A 22,295-nucleotide genomic window follows, 5' to 3' on the forward strand; every position below is an offset into this window, starting at 1 on the left:
TGGTGCCACTAAATGTTTTTAAAGCTCGGTTGGATGCTACTCAATCGGAAGCTATAGGTACCTGTTTATGTGGATAATTATGTAAATGATGCTGTATGATGTCCTTTTGTTGTTCTATTTATGTTTTTATGTTTCATGTGGAACTACTTGAGCAGGTCTCCCTTGAAAAAGAGATCAATGATCTCAATGGGATTTATCTGTCTAAATAAAGGTTTGAAATTAAATGAAATAACCAAAAAGCATTATAGGGCCTCTTTAAGAGACATTTATAGCACCACCTATTGGTGCAGGTCGGTATTTCACCAGCGTCTCACCTGCTGCTGCCAGTCACATCATAACTACTCAGTACAGATTTAATCAGCTTGAGATGCATTTAGAGTTGCTCCTTTTTATATTTACCCTCTATGATTTGTATAACAACAATATGGGTCTACACTTGAGGAGTTCTTCTTACCTTGGTATTGTTGTAATAATATATTGCAATATAATTTCAGGTATATTTGTCCCCAAGTTATTATCAGCTAAATGTTCTTACATTATTAAATAAAATAACTCAATTGTAAACTCTTTTCACAATTGCAGGAACATAACAATATTAATTCATTTTAATATTATATTTTCCTGTTTTAGTCAATAACAAATAAATGTCAGGGCATTTTATGTTGTAGTTTGTCAATGTGGAACCAATTTTAGACACTTTTTAAAATACTGGTTTTGTATCTTTGTATAATATAGCACAGCACTGCATAACAACATGTAAGTATAAGTATATCACATGTTTTTATATGTCAAAAGAAACTAGTAACTCTAAGTGTTAAATTATTGTAATGGAGTAAAAAGTGCAATAATTGCCTTTTAAAGAGAAGTAGTAGTACAAGTAGAAAGAAAAAGGGAAATACTCAAATAAAGTACAATTATGTTATTATTGAGTAAATGTACTTAGATACTTTCCACCGCTGATTTGACCTCAAGGGTTAAAGCAAATCCACCTTAAAGGGATATTTATAAAACAGTTCCTATGCTTACAATTACAAAAAGACAAATCATCCTTTCCTTCTTCCATTCCGATTGAATAAAACATCAATTTGTACGAAGATGACTTCTACAATAATGTCCTTTCTCCCTGTGTTTCTCCTCTTCTCTGTTAATTATTGGTTGCAATCCTCCTGATCTTCATGGTGACAGATTTGATGGTGTGAGGGACTCCGCTCTGCCTCCAGGTGTCCCACAGGATGTGCGTCCTCTGGCTCTGCTCAGTGTCCTCAGGGGAGCCGTTGAGGTTGGCCAGGCCGCACTGGTTGAACCACCATCCTGTGTTGTTGTGCTGAGCGCTGCAGCTCTCCACCGTGCGGTTATCGAAGGAGCAGGAGGGATTACAGCCGTCGTTATCCACGTCCGAGGCGCTGAATGGAGCCGTGTCCTGGTTCAGATCCTGGTCGTAGCCGCGAAACGCATCACCTGTAAGAAATAACACACAGGTAGATTCAAAGATTCAAAGCTTTTATTGTCATATAATAATAATAATAATAATAATACACTTTATTTAGCACCTTTCATGCACAAAGCAGCCCAAAGTGCTTTACAGAAAACATGGCAACAATATTTAAATAATATTTAAAATAATACAGAACAAGATAAAACATCTACAGTGATAATGTAAAAATGTAAAATAAATTACACACACCTTTTTACCTGTGCTATGGGGATCTGATCTATATGAATGCACCTGCCCCTGATCAAGTTAGATGCCGCCTATCACAGGGCACTGAGATTTGTGACTAACTGTAAAGCACTTACTCATCACTGTACCCTGTATGCCAAGGCAGGTCTGCCTTCCCTTACTGTTCGGAGGCTCAGTCATTGGTACATGTTCATCTATAAAGCCATGCTGGGTAAACTACCACCTTACATCTGCTCACTGATATCACAGAGAGTCGCAAGTAGCTATTGCCTAAGATCCCAGGATGTGTTTTTATTACATGTGCCAAGTGCTAGAAACTTTTATGTGCGCTGCTCCTCTAGCTTGGAACACTCTGCAAAACATTTTGAAAATGAAGATTTTGGGTCCCCTGCATCATTTTAAAGCACAGCTGGATTAAATGATATTTGATACTCCTGGTACCTGTCTTAAGTTTGTAAATTGTACCCCTGTCATTATGTTGTATGTGTCCTTTTTGTTTTCTGTTACATGTGTAACCAATGTGCGGCAGGTCTCCCTTGTAAAAGAGATCGTTGATCTCAATGGGATTTTTTACCTGGACAATGGACAATGATACTAGTGACAATTGAAAGTTAACCCATATTAAAAGCCATGTTAAAAAGATAGGTTTTTAATTTGCTTTTAAACATTTCAAGGGAGTTTGCTGTTCTCAGATATGCACAAAGCTACAGTGTAGAAATGGCAATGAAAATCTTAACAACCAACAATCCAACATATATAATAAAATACAAAATTAAAAAGTAGTGCAAAAAGTCTATATACATGCAAATAGAACATGATATGCAGGTGTGCCCATGTTGAGGGTTCAAGATATTGTTCATTTATCAATTGAGTTAAGAAAAGCACAACATTTGTCACTTGCTTTTTGTAAACTTTGATTTATAAAGTCTTACCTGCGCTTCCTGAATATCTGCCCAGGTGAATACAGAAAAACTGGGTTTCACTGTCCAGGTGGAAATCATCATATGAAGCATAAGAGGTGACGTCATCCTGCGACACCAAAGCGACGTGAAGCTGGAAGCGGGTCTCTTTCTGGTTTACTATATGAAACACCTTCTTCAGACCCAACCAGTGTTCCCCTAAACACACACACACACCAGAACAATTACCGTTATTGTTGTCAAGATCTGTCTGTGTTGTATTTTGTCTTGTCTTTTTCTGTCTTTTGTTTCATGTTTTATTTTGAAAGGTCTTCACCTCCTGTCTTGCCTGTTTCTGTCTGTGTTGTGTTTTGTCTTGTCTAGATCTGTCTTTGGTTTTCTGTCTGCGTTGTGTTTTGTCTTTAGATCTGTCTGTGGTTCCCTGTCGTTAGTTTCCCTGGTGTGTCTTATTACCCGATTGTGTGCACCTGGTGTCCCTGTGTTTTCTCCTCCCTCCTCACCTGTGTCTTGTTTGTATAATTAGTCTTGTGTGTATTTAAGTTCTGGTTTTTCTGTCTGTCTTTGTCGGTTCGTCTTGTGTTTTAACTTGGTCTTCGGTGAGTGTTCTGTTCTGTCTTTTTGAATAGTTTAGCCTTGAAATAAAGGAGTTATTTTTGACACCATAATCTGCATTTGGGTCCTGCTTCCTACACACACCGTAACAATTGTGCCGTTATTGCGATCATTGACAAGAGCAATATTGACTGACAGAGTCTCCAGTCTGATGATGACATGTGTGCTTTTGTGGCATTTAAAGATGATGAAACATGACTATGCATGAACTAGCAGTCTTGTGTTTACTTTGTTTTAAGTACATCTTAAAATCTTCACCTAGATATTCTAAAACATTTCACAATTTTGGATAACTTCAATTATTTAGTATGTATTTATTGTTACTGAGCAAGACACTTTGCAGCAAGCCTATGAAAAATGTAAATGTCCACAAAATGTATAGCAAAAGAGACGTCTGCAATTGGAAATCTAAATAATTGTTCAGTGATATTTGAATCTGTAATGTAAGTATAACTCTAGCTTAGTGTTTATACTTTGATTTAGTCATGTGTGGGATCTGCATTACTGTTATTGAGCAGTCGGCTGGCACACCTGGAGTACATAAATTGTTGTTTCTGCATCTCAACCTCCAGCTAAGGCTTATTTCATTCTTAAAATGGCTAAATTAAGTTAATACAACCTGCAAGATGTCCAAAGCCATCAGCATAATCCGCCCAGGGTCGTTTGAAGTCCGTTAATCCATCAGTCCTCCGCTGCATCACCGTCCATCCGCCCCCCATGTAGTCCATCTCACAGAAAACCTGCAGCACATTTAGTTGTTTAAGTGGTGACCGAGGAACTGTGAAGGACTGAAGTATGAGAGACGTCTACCTCAAAAGAAGAGTCTGTATTCTCCGGGTGGACGATGTAAATACCGCTCGGGATCTTGGGCACAACTGACATAAGATTGTCCTTGATGTCACTGCAGTCCCGTCCTAATTAAAGCAAACACACTCTTCTGTCATCAGGAAGTAGAAATTACATTCACATAAGGATGAACCTGTGGATTTATTATGTAAACCATGTGGTGTTCAAATATTTCAGATATATTAATGATTAAATGTTTCTCAGTGTTGGGAATCTTTAATGACTTCTTAGACAAGTGAAAACCGGAAATAGAGCGTGTCATGTTGTCGTGAAAAGTTGACATTTCACAACGGTCACCTATTATGCAAAATCCACTTTTTCATGTCTTTGTTACATAAACACGTAAACATTTTCTCCTGATCCATTTATATAAAAACCTGTCTGAAAATGAGCTGATCAGAGACGTGTTTTCGTGTTTTTTAATATATTGTTGGAAAAGAGAATAATAGGGGACCTTTAAAGTCACAATGTTACGCATTAATGTCAGTGTTCTCATCATGAGGATGTTCTCCAAAACTAAGGGCCATGCCATTGCGCATTATAGGATACATGGATTAGATTATTAGAAGTGTCATGGCTTGTGTTCTTGAGTGATTTACCGTGGGATTGCACAGGTTTGATGGAGTACATCTCTGTGTTGCTTCTCTGAACCTCAGAGTTGAGCGTCTGCACTTTGGTCGTCAGCTCTGTGACCTGGAGATGTGACACTGCTATACATGAACCAGCCAATGAGACGCTTAGAAACGATGTGACTAAGAGAGAAAAGGAGGACTCCATTTTACCTGACTGCTGAGGATGTCCAGAGCCCTCTGCTGCTCCTCCATCACGTCTCTGATCAGCTTCCGGGTGCTGCGTCCAAACGCCAACAGAGTCTGCTGTAACTGGCCTACATACACACAAACACACACACATTCTGAACAACGATGACGATGATAGAGGAAACAATAACACAAAGAAATATTATTATTTTTTCACCACAGATCGAATGTTTCTCATCTCGTAGCAGCTTGACAGTGATGTCACAGGGGATGGAGCACGTGTCCCGACCTTTGACCCCTCCAGCAACTTTCTGGCCTTTCACAGGAGCATCAGAGAAGTCTTCATCGACTATGTCTGATTCGTTAAAATTGGCACTGTTTCCCGTCTCCTGGAAATCAAGACAGAACAGTGAGAGATACACGGGGGTAAGTCTGTACTTAAATCATGCAACATGTTGTAACTAGCATGTGATGTCTGACACAAAGTCCTGATTAGCTTCTTGATCTAATACTGACCTCTCTGCCATGTGTGCAAATGATTAAATATCATCTGGGATCAACAAAGTTTAGATGTGGCATCCTGGTTGGCTACACACAAACACACTGTAAAAGCAATTCCTGCCTTTAAATCCTGAAATACAAATTAAATTGTCTCGTATTTTACTTGAGAAGGGCTTTAATGTTCTTCTCTGTGCTTGTACAATTTTCATGTAATGATACTTGAGACTTAAGCACAGCTTATTTAGAGGGGAAATGCATCTGGCAAATAGAGTAAATATTATTTTGTAACATTTTGCATTGTTTTTTACTTTGAATAAAACACAAATGATAAGCTTCTGAATCTTGTTTCAAGAATACTTATAATGTTCTCATTATTCTAATGCGGCAACTACTCTTTCATCTTTCAATATACAGGCACTCAGGAAGGTGTTGGTTTTTAAGGTAAAACTGTTTTTTTGTTTTAAGTGTAATATAGTTACAATCGGCTTCACCTAAAAAAACACAACAAACAGTCTGCACTCATATTCATGCACAAGTTGTGAAAATCCAATGTTATATGTACAGTTTTTGATATTAAAAGTCATTATACTTAATATTTGTTAATATTTATTTCCTTTTACTTAAATAATAATTTCAGTGCAGGACTTTTTTCACAATTAAGTATTTTTATATTGAAATATGATCCGAATACTTAAGTTTAAACCTATTTTCCATAAACACACTATTTTGATGACTAGTGTAATGTTTAAAAAACCCAGAAAAAGGTTAAATAAATAATAATGATTCATCATAGTTATACGCCTACCTCTAAGCCCTTGGTTCTGCTAGAGTACACCAGGATTTGTTAGGTAAAAGTCATCTGTAAAAGATCCAATCATTCCTGCTGACTGTGCAAAGTTGAACATATTAATGACATGCATCTCATACATACTGTGGAGGAAAGCAGATGAGGCACAAGCAGCAGGAGGACAGTTGTTGTCCACATCATGTCGTCTGACTTTGATTATTCCCACTCCGTCAGCAACAGCCTCTCTCTTTCATATGCTTTATTTTTCCACAGAGTCTGCTATTTCCCCTCTAATGTCCTCCTTTCTACCAAGAGTTCTCAACATCTGCTCCTTCCTCTCAGTTGTCAAACTTCTCCCTGACTGCCTCCCTCTTGCCACCTCCATCAGTCACTCCCACTTTTTCTCGTAAACTCCCATGACAACATCCCCTGTAAATAACAGGTCAGATTTGTTAACGAGTTTGTGATAAAAGTCTGGATGTATTTCTGACAAGCAGCTCAAATGTGCTGATTCAAGATTTGTGGTACAGGGTTATTACCTCCCCCCTCAGTGATGTTATTTTACAGGTTATATCCTGCCACCCGCATGAGAAACAGATGTGGGGAAAGGGAAATGGGCAGCTTATTTAATAGTAGGAACACTTTCTCTCTGCTTGTGTCTTTGCATGGGAGCTGAAGGCATGGGGTGCGGTGACGGCAGGGTGCCTCTGTGCTCATATTTCCCCCCCCCTCTTCTGTCTTTGACCACTGACTCATACATCTGAAAACAGCCTCCTACAGGGTCAGACCAATTACGTTTGTTAACTGGGCAGTTAAGCAGAGAGGAGAGTGAAAAGAGCAAAAGCACATTCCTGTCAGAGTCCAGCTGGAGCCGGCCGGCCTGTCGCTTCCCTGGAAAACTTTACAGTGGGAGCCAAAGAAAAGATTTGCTGTTGTTCTGAACCTGTTAGTTTACAGCCATGGTCAGTGAGAGGAATGTGAAAAGCCTGGTGCGGCAGCCTCAGGGCCCCCCACATCTGTCCCATGTTACATGCTCTTGTAAAGCGCTCTGCATGTGAATGACACATTATATCTGCCAGGCGAGATAATGAGATCATATATACTCGACTTTAGTGCTTAGGTAGGAAAAAGTTGAATAAATAAATAGTTTGATATTCTTGAAATAACGTTTTTTTGTACTGTTATGTCTAAATCTGCCTCTAATGTAAAGAAAAACTTAGCTAAACATAAAGACTTGAAGCAGGGAACAGCTAGCCTTTCTCAAGCTAATCACATCTGCCTTCCAACATCTCTAAACGTCAATCAGTAAAACAAGTAGGTTTAAGAAAGACACATTGTGGTTTTCTAAGGTAATGTGAAGTGCTAACTGTTTCTGGTCTTATATGCTAAAATAACCAGCCAGGGGCTTCCTATTCACATATCAGAGAGATATGAAGTGTCAATAAAAGCAGATAAGTTTCCCAAAAAGTGTAATGAATCCACCTTCCAACCAGCAGCTGTATAGCTCACTAATCAACACCTTCATTATGGTCTGTCCCTGCACGTTAATCCCCGTTAAACACCTTGTAATTTTTATACTATGGGATTTTGTACGTTTAAGGGAGCATGCAGTAAGACAGAAGGCTGGCTTTTGATCTCAATGTGGATTGCGTTTTTTACAAAAATAAATGAAATAAAAGTCACTTTAATTTAAGTCAATGTATATTCGTATAATATATAATAATACATTTGTATCAATAATAACTTTCGCTAAGAGAGAGAGAGCGATGGAGCTGCTGCACTGGCCAGCCGTCCAGAAGTTTATTTTCCATGAACAATGTTTACCAAAATTAAGCAAATGTATATTTATCTAATTCTAGATGTGTATTTTAACCAGCGACAGACCAATAATGTGTTATGTGAATTTGGCACCATCGCACTGTTCGACTGTGGAGCACTAGATTGCACAAGAACAGATTACCAAATGTATGCAAACACATAAGTGTCGTAGTATAACCAACAGGAGACCATCAATGTATTAAGTGTTATTGGTAGCACTTAACTGTGGAACATTGAATATTTCCAAAATGATGAAAATGCATTAATACCTTCAAGAGCCAGTAGGGGAACTTTTAGAATATGTGTGAATTGATTTTGGTAGAACTTTACCTTTATGACATTGAAGTTGTATAGTATTTTTGCATTGTGATCTTTTGGTGTTGACCTTTGTAGGCGGTCCCTACGCACTCTTCTCTCCATCAATATTTTTCCAACGTTGCCCAACAAGTAAAGCCCTCATCACGCCTAGTCTTAGTATATAAGCTCTGAGGTGGCATTAAAGCCTGTCTCACGATATGTCAAAGCATTTATCTACCATCAACTTTCTTTTACCAGACGCGGGCTTTTGTTTTGAAAATACTTCTGAGAGTTTGCAGTAAAGTAATGACAAACAATATGCCTCACAGGTGTGAAGGTATTACAGTGCCATCTGCTGCGCTCTGGTTTGTATTACATTACAACTGTGTTCATATTGAACTGTTGCTATTGTCAATGATAATCCACCACACAGAAACAATTGATCATATCGGTCCTAATAATAAGTATTGCTAATGATGACTGGACCTCATGTATAAAAGCATGTCTTGTTACATGCTCAAAAGGACAGTCCTTATACATTTATTTAGCTATATGATATAATACCTAAAAATGATACTATTACAATTATTTTGAATATACTTAATAAAATAATTGGTGCTAACTTGCCCATATTTGTGAAAAATATTTTTGATTAATGGGTTTGGAAGAATTCATTTTACAAACATATTTTAATACCATTTGACACGGGGACTGTGCAATATATATATATTTATATACCATAAATATTTGTGCAATATACTTCCACTTTTAATACTTTCACCTGGCTGCTATATCTCAAAACTGTTACTGGTACTGGATGTGTATTTAGTAAATTGTACTTTTCTACTTTAATTTTGTATACTTTATTATATTAAGCTATCTTTGTCTCTTTACTTGCTTTACTATGTAAATGTCCCCTCTGTGGGACGAATAAAGGTATTCTGATTCATTGTTATGAAAAAAACTTTTTTTAAAAGCTTTTTTTATTGAAAACTATTAATTTTCAATTGCTTCAATATCATTCATGTGAAATCTTGACTAGTTATCCTCTGTTATATTATAACATATAATACAAATATATCCTCATACATTTTCATTGTAATTCGATCGTTAATAAAACATTGTTTTTGACAAATAACTAATTAAAAACAGTCTGCGGCGTCCTGTGTGATTATGGTATATTTACTCTGGTGGATTATAATTATGCCATTATTGAATTAGTTGTTGGATAGCAGTGGTGTAAAATACATGTAGGCCCTAAGTATTGTTCTTAAGTACAATTTCGAGTGACTTGTACTTTACTTGAGTATTTCCATTTTATGCTCCTTTGTATTTTGTTCTCCACTACAATTCAGAGGTATATCGTGTACTGTTACTCCATTACATTTATTAAATACCTTTAGTTACTTTGCAGATTTTGATTAATGATTTGATTTGTACTCAACACTAAAATAAGGCTTTAGTTACACCTGGAGTAAATTCACAAACTATACCGTGTCATTCAAACTAGCTGCACCTTTAACAGCTTTGATAAACACATTAATCAATCAATAATTATAATCAAAACATATAATGTATATTATTCTGAAATGGACCAATCTGCATAATGGGTACTTTAAGTATATTTTGATGCCAATACGTTTCTACTTTTACTTGAGTAACATTTTGAGTGAAGTATTCCTACTTCCTACACTCTGGTACTTCTACCTTTACTTAAGTACAATATCTGAGTACTTGTCCCACCTCTATTGGACAGGAACCCCAGTCCAGTCAGAACCTTTTGATCAGTCCACAGTGTGCGTGCATGTCTTCCACTGTGCGCGTGTCTCTAGCAGTGCGCGTATCTTCCAGCAGTGCGCGTGTCTCCCAGCAGTGCGCGTGTCTTCCAGCAGAGGGCAGGCCGCTGCGGCTCCGGCTGGCTCGGCCTCATCAGGGGCGGATGTTTTCTCAGCACAACTTCCCAACCACCCCTCCCCAACCCCCCAAAACCAGACCAGACCCAGGCCCCAAAAAGTCTAATTTCCCCTCTCAAGTGTTTCATCTTTGGTTGTCTGTCACCTCTTGGCCCTCCGCCTCTTTCCTCACAGGGGGTAAACCGCATTAACTTAAGAGGCTGCACGGAGGGGAATTAAAACCTTGCCAAAGACTTTGAGTTTACTCTAATATCACTGATTTCCTTGCATTTACAACGAGTAAAGACACTTGCTTGTGTTGCAGTTGGAGCTGTGGATAAATCATACAACCTTGTTTTCTACGCCTTATGTTGATGGTTTATGTCAGAGTAAAATATTTCCCCTGCAACTGCGGCAGCTTTAAACTCTACAACCCCGCCCCTCAGCACTATCACATGAATCTGGACTCAACAGTGGATGTGAAAAAAGTTTGGAGGTCTCGCTGAAATCACTTTCTCAAACTAGTTTCATATTTATGTGTGGTTTTTTTCACTTTGGAGAGACTTTTAGATCAAAGTTTGCATCGGAAATTAATATCCGTGTGAGTGTTTTCCCGGCTGTGATTTCTCCAATTTTATTTTTCCCTGCAGGAATACGGAGAGAGGGGGGAAACGGTCTGGCTGCTTGAAGGTATGTGGGAGGCATGTAACGTGTTGTGCGCTGCTGAGATTTACTTTGGTCAGCGATCACTGCTTTTAATGTATCTCCTTCGACTTCTTTACCCGAGTATTTGGCGTATTTTCACAGCTGATTGACTTCCGAACAGTGAGAGTTTGAAACAAACAGACAAGGACACAAAAGTTCAAATGGGGTGGGGGTGGGGGGGTTTAAAAGTGTAAACAAATCCGATCAAAACTCCTGCACTCAGGCGCATGTAGTATTATCCGGGCCTTGCGTTTATTCTAATGTTATTGTATTGTAACTTTTCGACAGATTTGTTTCGACACCGAAACTTGGCGACATGGACGCGCACCGCGGCGTGCCTGCGGCCGGGCAGCAGATCGTGCACGTCCGCGGGGACTCGCAGACGGAGCTCGAGGCCCTGTTCAACGCCGTGATGAACCCCAGCGAGTCCGTCCGACAGCCGCCCTCTCTGCCCATGAGGATGAGGAAACTCCCGGACTCCTTCTTCAGGCAGCCGGACTCCCGAGGCCACTCCAGACAAGTACTAAAACACTGCTGCAAAAAGTAAAAGTAGAAGTAGGCTACTTGAGAGTAGGAATACTCTGTTACAAGTAAAAGTACTCCATTCAAAAGGTTACTTAAATAAAAGTAGAACAAGTATTGGCATCACAAATATAGTTAAAGTAGTCATTCTGCAAATTGGTCCAATTCTGAATAATATAATTTGTTTTCACTTTAATTAATCATGCTTTAAAGTGTTATCAAAGCTGGTAAAGGTGCAGCTAGTTTTAATGACTTTGTATGCTGCAGGGTAGATTGTGAATTTACTCCAGGTGTAACTAAAGTCTGATTTAAATTTGAACTATATTTCCCATCATTAATCCCAATCTGCAATGTAACTAACCGGTATGAAATAAATATAGTGCAGTATTAGTACATGATTTACCTCTGAATTGTAGTAGAGTAGAAGTACAAAGTAGCATAACATTGAAATACTCAATTAAAGTACAAGTCTCTCAAAATTGTACTTAAGTACAGTACTTGAGTAAATGTACTAAGTTACTTCCCACCAATGCCACTAAGTACATCAACTAGGCTACATTAAGTAAAGACGGTAGCCTTCATTAAACACTGATAAACCAGAACAATGCAATACAACCCAATACTACCTGTTGCGTGACATTAGTAAGTTGTTGCGTTGCATAATAATACGAATAAAAAGATGGTTTCATTATTATTTTTCCCATCTCCATTCTCATATCTCAGGGACAAACTATTAATAGCACTATATTGGTCATGTAGTTAATATAAATAATAGACCATCTTTTAAATCAGGAGTAGCCTACATCTATAATAATGTTACTATAATTGTTTGTTTGGTTTATATAATAGTGGGAATACAATGATGGCTAATATTTCCCACAGTGCAGGGGGATGTCTTCAAATGTCCTGGGTTTTACAAGACCAACAGGCCAGATGTATTTAACCCACTATCATGTAAGCAGAAAACCAAAAACGGTGAGACTCTTGCTCTAGTTAATTTGTATTATTAAACATTAGCATTACAACTAACTAAAACAATAATCTGAACAGCAAAAATATTTGCAAAAGATTGTGGTATAAACCATTTCGATTTTGGCTCCCGTCATTTGTTTCATGACCAGCAAACAGACCATGAATCTCTGAGAGATGAAGATGTGGCTCAAACACTTTACCCCCTAACATGTGTCAAATTCAATCAACACTAAAACTGGTAAACTATTCACTGATCTGTTTTTCCATTTTCAAAAAGAACAATCGGTGAAAGTTCTTGGTAGTAATTTAACCCTATTTGAGAGTAAGGCAGCCAGTTTCACTGTTCTTCTTCTCAGTGTTTGTTTCACCTCGGCTCTCTCTGGTTACCATCCAAATCTTTTCTTCCTGCTGGTTTATGTTTCTGATTGTGGTTTGTAGTCTTGGGAGTTGTCAACCCTGCTTGTTTCTCGTCAGGCCAGTTCAGATGGAGGTGTGTGCGGCTCCCTCACTCCTCATCAGCACGCCCGTTCCCATTCCTCCCCGGCCTCCCTCCCACTCAACTCGCTCTCCACTCAAGCAGCAGATGTAGCAGCGGCGGCGGCGGCGGCAGCAGCAGCACTCATACCTGACGACATGCCACTCCCCCACGGTTGGGAAATGGCCAAAACGCCCACTGGCCAACGTTATTTCCTCAAGTAAGGTCTAACTTCTGTTTATCAATGTGTTTGATCTGCCACACTGCGGGTTACCTGAAGTGCTTTCTATTTAGACAGAAGCGTCAGCTCCACCTTGTTCTAAAATCTGCATTTCCTCATCGGCACTTACCTGGTACATGGATGCAACTCATTATTATTTTTAGTCCATAATAAATAGTAACATTACCCCTCACATTTCCCCAAAGCTCAGAGAGATTGCTTTAAATTGCTTGCTGATTGGCCATAAATGAATGATGAGAAAAGCATCACATCTTCACTTAATGAGAACAAAGTAGCAGCACATTTTCACTTGATATATAACTTAATAAAGATGATTCATATAATCTGTATTCTATCTGGAGCATCAAGCTATTTAAAAATCCCCAGGAGGAGTATCTTCCTGTTATAGAAAATATCCTTGTTGAATATTTTGCTAGAGAAAGCACATAATTAAAGGAAAGGGAAACAGACACGCAGCACTGCAGATATAACCAGGATTCAAGCTGATCAGGTGCATGCAAACAGAAAGTGCTAGCAACTAGTTCTGCAAGCTGTGTGGTTTCAGTCAGTTTTATTCATGAGAGCACGTGGAGAGCTCCCTCCTGTCAAAGGCTACAGGTAGTACAGGTAAAGCAGGTCCGAGGTTAAAATGTGTCTTGCACTTCTTATCCATCAGGTTGCAGATGCAGACATGTTGAAACTTGTTATATGTTCACAGTCACGTGGATAAGACAACCACTTGGCACGACCCTCGAATCGCGCAGCTTCAGTCGGCTGCAGCTCAGCATCCCATCTCCGGCACTCCGATCCACGCCCACTCCCTCAGCAACCCTGCTCCCACTACGCTACAGCAGAACATCAATCCAGAGACAGGTAGCACTCTGCTCTCCTCCCCACTCTCACCCTCCAGTTTCCCTTCAAAGCACAGACCTTCTTTTCAGTGTTTAACCCCATCATCTGGGGCCTGGTCTTTGCTGGGTGTGTTTTCTTCAGGATTTCCCTTTTTGGTGTCTGCATCCATTGCTCTGGTGACTTTGGTGGGAATTATATAAATCGTACTGCAGATTAAAGCCTAGGTTTAACTAATAATGCTATGAAATGAGAGATCGGAATCTCAGACTCTCTTGATAATATATGAGAGTGCTGCAGTACATTGAATGGGCTCATACATCTCCCTTTTCTTATTTTGAAGCAGGTTGTATAGCTTGGTAAATGGTTGTTGTCTTTCCGCTCTTGTCACTTGTCTTTTTGGTGTTTATTTGAGTTTTGCTTTCATAAAAACCGAAACAGAGAGAGCGAATACAAAGAAACCAATGCCAAGACATTATTTAATGCAAGTTGAATACAAGGAAGTATTACAAAACAATTTAACAGTCACTCTGGACAACCCACAGACTTTGCTGTGACCAGTTTCATTGAAACGACTTTCTACTAAAGTAATGCAAACTTTCTATAATGTGTGCAATTAATAATTATTATAAATAAACTGTGGATTATCCAGAATAATATGGCCAGTAGATCGGTAACAAGATGTTGCTTATATTGTCATTTGGCTGAATAGACCCTTCAAGGGCAAAAAAACCACATTTGGAATCCCTCTTTCTTTTTCACTGAGAATGAAGTCATTGATTTACTGTGGTGTTTACTCTCTGCCACCCTCTGCATTTAGGCAAGATGCACATAGCTTGGTCCACTTTTACCCTACAGAACATCATATACTGTCGCTATTTACCCACTAACCTTCACTTCTATTCATTATAAAACCTCTGCAGACTAAAAGCTGCACAAACCTTTAAGGACGTGGGCCAGATCTTTTGACTTTTCTACTTTCACACGCCATTCACTCCATCCACCATTTGCCTTCTCACTGTGTACTTTCACTGCTGTTCAGGTCCACTGCCTGAAGGCTGGGAGAAGGCTGTGACTGCAGATGGAGAGGTGTACTACATCGATCACATAAATACGACCACCGCATGGGTCGACCCGCGTCTAGGTAGCACACTATCAAACTTGTGTCTCCTGAATTGACAATTCTTGTTTGTCAATGAGAAGCATTTTGTTCCAATGTCCAACCATCACAAGTTGGCAACCAAAATAAGAAAGAACCCAAAGTTTTGACAAGTTTACCTGAAATGTATAAACCTGTGGAAAAGTTTACTTAATTTTTAAATGTTCTTCTTCTATGACTTTTATGTTCCAGCCCAGAAGATGATCCCTGGTCTCCATGGTTTGGCACTGCAGCAGAGGCAGGAAAAGGAAAGGCTCAGATGCAAACAAGGCCTGCCTCCACAACACACACAGGTCAGAAATACAATAACTTGGATGTGCCATTTCATTCCATTCTAAAACTCACAACACAAGCAGCCTTAAAGGTCACCTATTATGCAAAATCCACTTTTTCATGTCTCTTATACATCAACATGTGTCCCCTCTGTGTAAAGAGATTCTGAAAGTTTCAGGAAAAAAGATTCTCTCTCTTTTTGTCCTCCTGATCCATTTATATAAAAACCTGTCTGAAAATTAGCTGATCAGATTTGAGCCACTTTATGATGTCATAACGATTTGTTGGCTTGTGTAACCATTAGCCAATCACCAATCAAGGTAACCCCCCACCTTATCACCTGAATCTCCTCCTAGAGCACCATTGTGTTTTTAACCAAATCTCTCTCAGAGGGGCGTGGGGAGGGGCTCCTTATTTTCATCTAAAGTAACAGACAGAGAATCAGCACTTTTGAAACAGAGAGGATTATGGGATGCTACAATGATCTGTTTGGTATTTCAAGCAAAATACTTCAGAGACATGTTTTGTATATATCTGAGACCTATAATATAATGATGAAAAAAAGTATAATAGGGGACCTTTTAATTATTGTTATTCATTGTGTAATATCATTGTATTTAGATGTATTTAGTTCAGAGTTTACAGTAATTAAGTGACCAATTAATGTACAGTTTGAGTTTTACATGCATATGTGTTTGTTTGTGTTGTAGGAGGCAGGAGGAAGGAACCAGATGCCCGGTGGGATGGACCATGACAGGAACGCACTAACACTTGTCCCATCTCTGGATGTCAGGATCAGATCCTCAAACCACGAGCCAACACTCAATGGGTGAGTGCATGTTCAATTATATTGCCGTGTACTGAAGATCTCCTTTTATTGTATTGTAGTAATAGTCAGAGGTGTGTTCATAAAGGGACGAAAGTAGGAAAGGTATTCATATTTCTTTAAGTAAAAGCAGTTACAGTGTAGAAATAATCAGTGAAAAGCTAAAGAATGGTTACCTAATTGTAATATTTATATTACTCTCAATGCCAAAAGTCTACTGAAAATGATTTATGTTTTGTAAAGAATAGCCTATGAGACCTTTAAAATCAGTGTACGTGAATTGTCCAATCAGTGTTTTTGATAGTCTTTTCAGGTATTTTAACACATGATGATCGGATATAAGTGAATGTGTGTGTTCTTGTGCAGCGCTCACTCTCGCAATGAGAGCACCGACAGCGGCCTGAGTGTCAGCAGCTTACCCCGCAACTCAGACCACATGCTGAGCTCTGTGGATCACATGGACACTGGTAATGCACGCGCACACACACACACACACACACACACACACACACACACACACACACACACACACACACACACACACACACACACACACACACACACACACACACACACACACACACACACACACACACACACACCCACCAAAGTCAGAAGGATGGTCCCGATGTGGTATCTGTTGAATCTTAATCTATATGACAACCATAGGAAGTGATTTATTTGCGACCTTTTTAGTGAATTTTTCTCAACTTTAGTCGTCATAGTTGCCTAATTAGCAACTGGTTCAGATACTTATGTTGTTTATCTCAGAACTAAGAACATTGGGGTGTTTTTTAATTGGTTTGTGAAATCAGGCTTGTGCACATGCCTTCCAGTGGTTAATGGCATAAACATTATTGCCCATATCGATAACTTTTATAAAGACAATGCAGAATAATCAAAGTTTCATTCAAGAAAAGCAATGACATTTTAGGGCACAGTTCCTGGTCAAATTAAGTTTTCATGATATGACTCCTTTAAAGGAGGATGGCAAACGTGAATCGTACATTTTATTTATGCACATACACTTTTCCTGGAATACAGTTTAAACACACTGGCAGAGATGGCAAAAGTAAACTAAAAACTAAACTAAAAACTAAACTTCTTTACCCAAGAATAAGTAAAGAAGTATGGGCTTCGAAATGTAAGTAAAAAGTACCCATAACTACCAACTGTTTTAAAGAGTAACTGACCTCCCTTTATATTATTAGAACAATAATGTCATTGTTAGCTAATGAATGTTTCCATGCTGAACGACGGCAACATGACAACGTTTTCATTGGTCCCTCTTCTTTAGAGAAGACCAGGAAATGATGGATACACGGATCGTGTTCAAATCAATAGGCACGCAATGACTCTAAATAATAATGATCACGCCACCAAACACAGATTCAAACTAAAGGAACCAGCCTGTTTGGAAATGTAAGAATTAGAAAGTACAGGTATTTGTGTTAAAAATGTAAGAAGTAAAAGTAAAAAGTCGTAAAGTACTGATACCAGAAAAATGTACTTAAGTACAGTAACAAAGTATTTGTACTCCACTACTTACCACCTCTGCACACTGGTCTACATTCATCTGTATTAAAGAGAGAGACCATGCTTTTGTGAAAATGCCCTTCCAAATTCTCTCGGCTCAACACTAATATTCAAATAATTGTTTTAATGTTATTCCTCTTCTCTGACTTCTTCCAGGTGACTTAGTGGAGACCTCCTCGATGTCCTTACAGGATTCGATGCCTGTGCTCCCGATGTCCGATGGCGAGGAGCTGATGCCGTGCATCCCAGAGGGTCTCAGTTCAGACCTCCTGATGGACATGGAGACAGTTCTCTCCGGGTCGCACATGGACAGAGACAGCCTGCTCACCTGGCTATAGACACACCCAGCCACCACCCAACAATCATCAAATCTTCATGACGGAGAATTTTGGAGAATCTTCAAAAGTGGTACAGACCAAGGTCACTGAGAGAGTATGCTACTGCTGTGTGATGGATCCCTAACACTCCTTGCACACTGAGGAAAGACAAAGCCTGACTCTCGCAGACGGTGGTAAGCTGCTGGTGTTTTCCTCTTTTTGGGCCTTGGTCTTATGGAGATGCATGACGGAGCATCCATATTTTTACAACACTCTTTCCTTTTAGTCATCGGCCTCAAATGATGCTCCCCACGTATCTTGTAAAGTGCGTCACAGCTTATTTTAGAGTGCAGTTATCTTTTATTATCCCCACTTGGGTGATTGAGTTTGCAGTAAACTTTTAAAACACAGTGTCAAGTCAATAAAGTCTTCATGTAGCATTTACATAAATGCAAGAAAGACTTGTTCAAATAGCATTAAAGTTGTTTTAAAGGATATCATATCCACATTGCCCGTTGTTACCTCATTTAGCTTGTGGGATAAAAAAGAGCAACATCTAGTGCTACTACCTCTAAGCAGCCTAACTTTATGCTCACAGTCCAAAACATGTTGTTAAGAAGCATCAGGACTGAGAGCAAGAGATCAATCAAAGAAGTTATTATGATTTACACTACATTGGTTCCATAAAACCAAAAATGTCTGCTCTTATAATCAAAGCTCACACTATTACTGCTTCACATAAACATCAGGGTGAGAGGATGCACCCTTGTGGTGAGCCAGTAGAAGATCAAGAACACTAATAGAGATTTTACTCAGACTTTAAAGGTGGGGTAGGTAAGTTTGAGAAACCGGCTCGAGATACACTTTTTGTTATATTCCATGGAATGCTCTTAACATCCCGATAGCAATGAATATCTGAAGTGCTTTGACAAAAAATCCATAAAAAAGTGTCATCTGTGGAAGCCGTAGTACTGTAAAAGCACGACCAATCATTTTAGCCGGCCCGGCTAAAATAACTGGATGGCCTACCTGCCTGTCAGCTTTCCATCTGTACACAAACTTATCTCGTGCCCTCATTGGTCATGTGCGCGTTTGTGTGTGTTGGAGGAGGGGCTCTGTAAGGAAGTGGCAGATTTTTTCCGGCTGTGTATTTTCAAATTCTAGCGCACTCGAGCTGGTTTCTCCAAAATTACCTACCCCACCTTTAAGTTAAAATGCTCACAAACCGAAAAACAGTATTAAAACCAGAGTCACTACGAAGTCTGTGTGGAATATCGGAGGAGTTTTTTTGTAATTACTATATGATGATAAGCTTGATCTGAGGTCACAGTGGAGACTTCGTTTCTAACAAATCAAAACCCCGCCTTCACATTAAGAGAAATGAAGGCAACAGCAGGAGATGAACTCTTAACTATTGGCACTAACACTGCAGCCAAGTGTGTTTTGAGGACTTTTTTTATAGAAAGGAATGCTGGAATGAGGATGTCTACAATTAATGAACACATGTTCAGTATAATGCAATCCAACAACAATACGGGGTTTTCCCCATCTGGTCCTCTGGTTAATAGCCCAAACCAAAGCCACACTATGGACTTTGCAGTGTGAAATAGCTCTGCTCTTTATTTTTATTTCATTAAAGTCTGTTCTGCAGTCTAAATGACTGCAGACAAAATCACAATTGTTTAAGTAACTAATATTTAGGTTGTCTTAGTGTTTGATGAATTGGTTTGCATTTTATTTTTAAGTGTTTTAGTAATTGTTTCCCACTCCAGCATTAAATATAAGCTCCACAAAGGTAGTATTTATTGGCGATTAGTTGTATTGGATTGCATGATATTGTACAGTTGTAAAATGATTATGTCCACCCTTTGTTTAAGAAACGAAGCCACAAAGTTGCCATAAGGGCAAGGACACTATCTCTCCTTAGTGTGCAGCAGATATTGTATCTCTCCTGAAACATAAATGGAAATTATTCTATCAATACTTCTTCTCACTTTTCCAATAATAGCTTTATACATTTCTAATAATTTACCTTTCCATATTGTATCTATTTTTCCAGTCATAGGTTTTCAACAGAAAGAAACAGAATCTCAGCCATATTTGAAAACTTTTATCTAATTAAGTCAAATACTTTTCCCATTTATTACCAACATTCAGTTAGCAGACTCCTAAAACTTGCTTGACTCATTAACTCGATGTGTTTTTGGTGGATCACAGTACAGTCATCCATTATACGAAACACAACTTGTCTGAAGTAATATAAATGAAAATAAGAATAGTACAATATTACAATCATATTTTTCAGGGAAAAACAATCTTTCATTTGAACCCATTAATGTAAAGGTACACCGTAACACTGTAAAATCCCTCACATGTAAATAACTCTTAACTAGTTCAAAAGTCAGTTAATGGTAAGGAATTGCACTACAGAAGCACACTAAAAGATTCTACTATTACATATCCAGATTGTTGACATATATGGATAAGAATCCTGAAACAATATCGAATACATTCAAGTTTCTAAAGTAGAGCAACATCGCAGCAATGTACAATGTTTTTGATTTGTTGTAAATACACTAAAACGTGCAAAATCCTGTAATAATCAGTACCATTAAGATATTAATTTGCTACCACACTATAGAGTTATAATTTCCTCTGTCCATGGCTGAAGTTTTCCACTCTTAAGACTTGTTTTGTAAGTGGGAATGATGCAAATATGTGCAACATACTAATTGTGGATGCTGTGTTCTTGGTATATTTTGTTTTAACTGCAAGAGCTCTCTGGTGCTGTAATACAGAAGGCAATCATTAAAAAGCGGAGCTCTTGAATTCTCCTCTTTTAGTTACTACTACTACTACTATATAAAAAAGTATATAATCTGTGTCTTTACCTGCTGGGTTGTTTCTGCAGTGTGTTTTATATTTTACCTAAATTGGAAGCTGTTAACAATTGGAGAGAGCGTTTCTTCTTACCAGCTTCTTTTTTACATTAAACAGTATTTAGAGGTTGAGATGTTCATGTCATGCCCACATAAAAAGCCAAGTCAACTAATATCTTCTAAATTAAGCTACCATGGGCCTGGAGAGACTTATTGTTTATACACACAATGCCACACACTACCTAGCCTTTTATTTATCTTAGCATGCATGACACTTGCTATGTATGTTACATATAATGATTTTTATTATCTTATTTACAGAGAATTTGGAGGCAATCAGACTTGTTTTGTACCTTTTGTATGCATGTGCTTTATATAAATATATTTCTTCTTACTCTCACTGTAATCATTTTAAAGGAGTTTCTGTTGAATAAACTTTTAAATATACCTGACGAGTGGTGGATTCAAGTGTCTCTTATCAATTGTATGTTTTTGAAATAGCACATGGATGTCTGGCTTCTAATGTATTCCTATTTCTATTTGCACAATATGTTCCTTTTATTAGTTGATTTCAGTCGGGTATGAAAGGAAGTGGCAGTTATCTAGGGGTTTCCAAAGTTATTCAAAACACTAATCTAAGAAACCTTCTCTGCATAGGTACATATTTGGATACACGTACTTTTAAAAAAGTTTTTATTTAAGTTTCAGTTTCGTTATACTAACATTCGCACCTATGTCAGAAGTGTTTTTTCCATTAATTCAACGGTATCTCTAAAGACAACACATAGAAATAAAATAATACAATTTCAAATAAAAATAATAGATATATGAAACAATAAGATATTCACTTTTTACAGTACCATTGTTTTTGTTACAGTACCACTGAATGATTCACTCAAGGTTCAAGGTTCTTTATTTGTCATACGAACATAGCTACAGTGTAGTTATGCCGATTACATTCTTAGGTCACAGGCTTCTCCAACAGTGCAACACAATAACACAGATAAACAGAAAAATATAGTGCAAGTAAATAATAAATACAAGAAGAAAAATAGTTTGAAATAGTGCAATGAGAGTCTACATGCAAGTTATTGGAATATGATATAGTAGTTAAATAATTTTAAAATAGCAGCCAGATGAATATTTTGGATGTTGTTGTTTCAACAGTTCAGGTGTTTAACAGTCTTATTGCCTGTGGGATGAAACGGTCCCTGAGTCTGGTGGTTTTAGTCCGAATGTCTTGTTTTCCTAGAGAATCCTTGATTTGGTCAATATAATAACAACCATCACACAATCATGTGCCCTGATATTCACATTGTGTAATACATTTTAAAGCTTGTAGATAATGACCTGCTCTTGAGTGCATCATTTCAAGCAAAAGGGATTTCCGGGTAGCCTACCATAAAAGGACCTGAATCACAAAGTTCAGTTTCAAATCACTGAATGATGA

The 22,295-nt window shown here is 38.3% G+C and overlaps 2 protein-coding genes across 6 annotated transcripts; one reads left to right on the forward strand and one right to left on the reverse strand.

The window, feature by feature from the left end:
- Positions 1-590: 590 nt before the first annotated feature.
- angptl5 (angiopoietin-like 5) lies at positions 591-9,997 on the reverse strand. 3 transcript variants are annotated; one of them, XM_034201322.1, is made up of 8 exons: positions 6,250-6,565; positions 5,035-5,206; positions 4,842-4,945; positions 4,659-4,752; positions 4,024-4,127; positions 3,833-3,953; positions 2,614-2,799; positions 591-1,458 (listed from the first exon to the last, which is right to left on the reverse strand). In XM_034201322.1, exons 1-8 carry the CDS (start codon positions 6,304-6,306, stop codon positions 1,145-1,147), a joined length of 1,152 nt encoding a protein of 383 aa, XP_034057213.1. In that variant the 5' UTR covers positions 6,307-6,565; the 3' UTR covers positions 591-1,144. The 3 variants fall into 3 exon arrangements, with proteins under 3 accessions (XP_034057213.1, XP_034057222.1, XP_034057233.1); XM_034201331.1 differs by lacking the exon at positions 6,250-6,565 and adding an exon at positions 9,964-9,997 and having other exon boundaries at positions 4,659-4,766; positions 4,842-5,206; XM_034201342.1 differs by having other exon boundaries at positions 4,659-4,766; positions 4,842-5,206; positions 6,250-6,267.
- A 268-nt stretch (positions 9,998-10,265) lies between these two features.
- LOC117536160 (transcriptional coactivator YAP1-like) lies at positions 10,266-21,295 on the forward strand. Of its 3 annotated transcripts, none has more exons than XM_034200914.1 (10): positions 10,266-10,608; positions 10,763-10,802; positions 11,106-11,360; positions 12,786-13,006; positions 13,725-13,879; positions 14,898-14,999; positions 15,207-15,307; positions 15,998-16,116; positions 16,480-16,580; positions 17,806-21,295. In XM_034200914.1, exons 1-10 carry the CDS (start codon positions 10,481-10,483, stop codon positions 17,985-17,987), a joined length of 1,404 nt encoding a protein of 467 aa, XP_034056805.1. In that variant the 5' UTR covers positions 10,266-10,480; the 3' UTR covers positions 17,988-21,295. The 3 variants fall into 3 exon arrangements, with proteins under 3 accessions (XP_034056805.1, XP_034056814.1, XP_034056822.1); XM_034200931.1 differs by having other exon boundaries at positions 10,287-10,608; positions 11,106-11,337; XM_034200923.1 differs by lacking the exon at positions 14,898-14,999.
- The last annotated feature ends 1,000 nt before the right edge of the window (positions 21,296-22,295 follow it).

Source organism: Gymnodraco acuticeps, unplaced genomic scaffold, assembly GCF_902827175.1.
Source record: "Gymnodraco acuticeps unplaced genomic scaffold, fGymAcu1.1, whole genome shotgun sequence".
In the NCBI taxonomy this organism is placed as follows: domain Eukaryota; kingdom Metazoa; phylum Chordata; class Actinopteri; order Perciformes; family Bathydraconidae; genus Gymnodraco; species Gymnodraco acuticeps.

Coding starts and splice junctions, on each gene's coding strand:
- angptl5 (XM_034201322.1), bottom strand. CDS start 6,306: ATGATGTGGACAACAACTGTCCTCCTGCTGCTTGTGCCTCATCTGCTT. Junction 4,946..5,034: donor TGAGAAACATTCGATCTGTG/GTGAAAAAATAA, acceptor GTGTGTATGTAG/GCCAGTTACAGCAGACTCTG. Junction 4,128..4,658: donor CAAACCTGTGCAATCCCACG/GTAAATCACTCA, acceptor TGCTTTAATTAG/GACGGGACTGCAGTGACATC.
- LOC117536160 (XM_034200914.1), top strand. CDS start 10,481: ATGTTGATGGTTTATGTCAGAGTAAAATATTTCCCCTGCAACTGCGGC. Junction 13,007..13,724: donor GGCCAACGTTATTTCCTCAA/GTAAGGTCTAAC, acceptor ATATGTTCACAG/TCACGTGGATAAGACAACCA. Junction 15,308..15,997: donor TGCCTCCACAACACACACAG/GTCAGAAATACA, acceptor TTTGTGTTGTAG/GAGGCAGGAGGAAGGAACCA.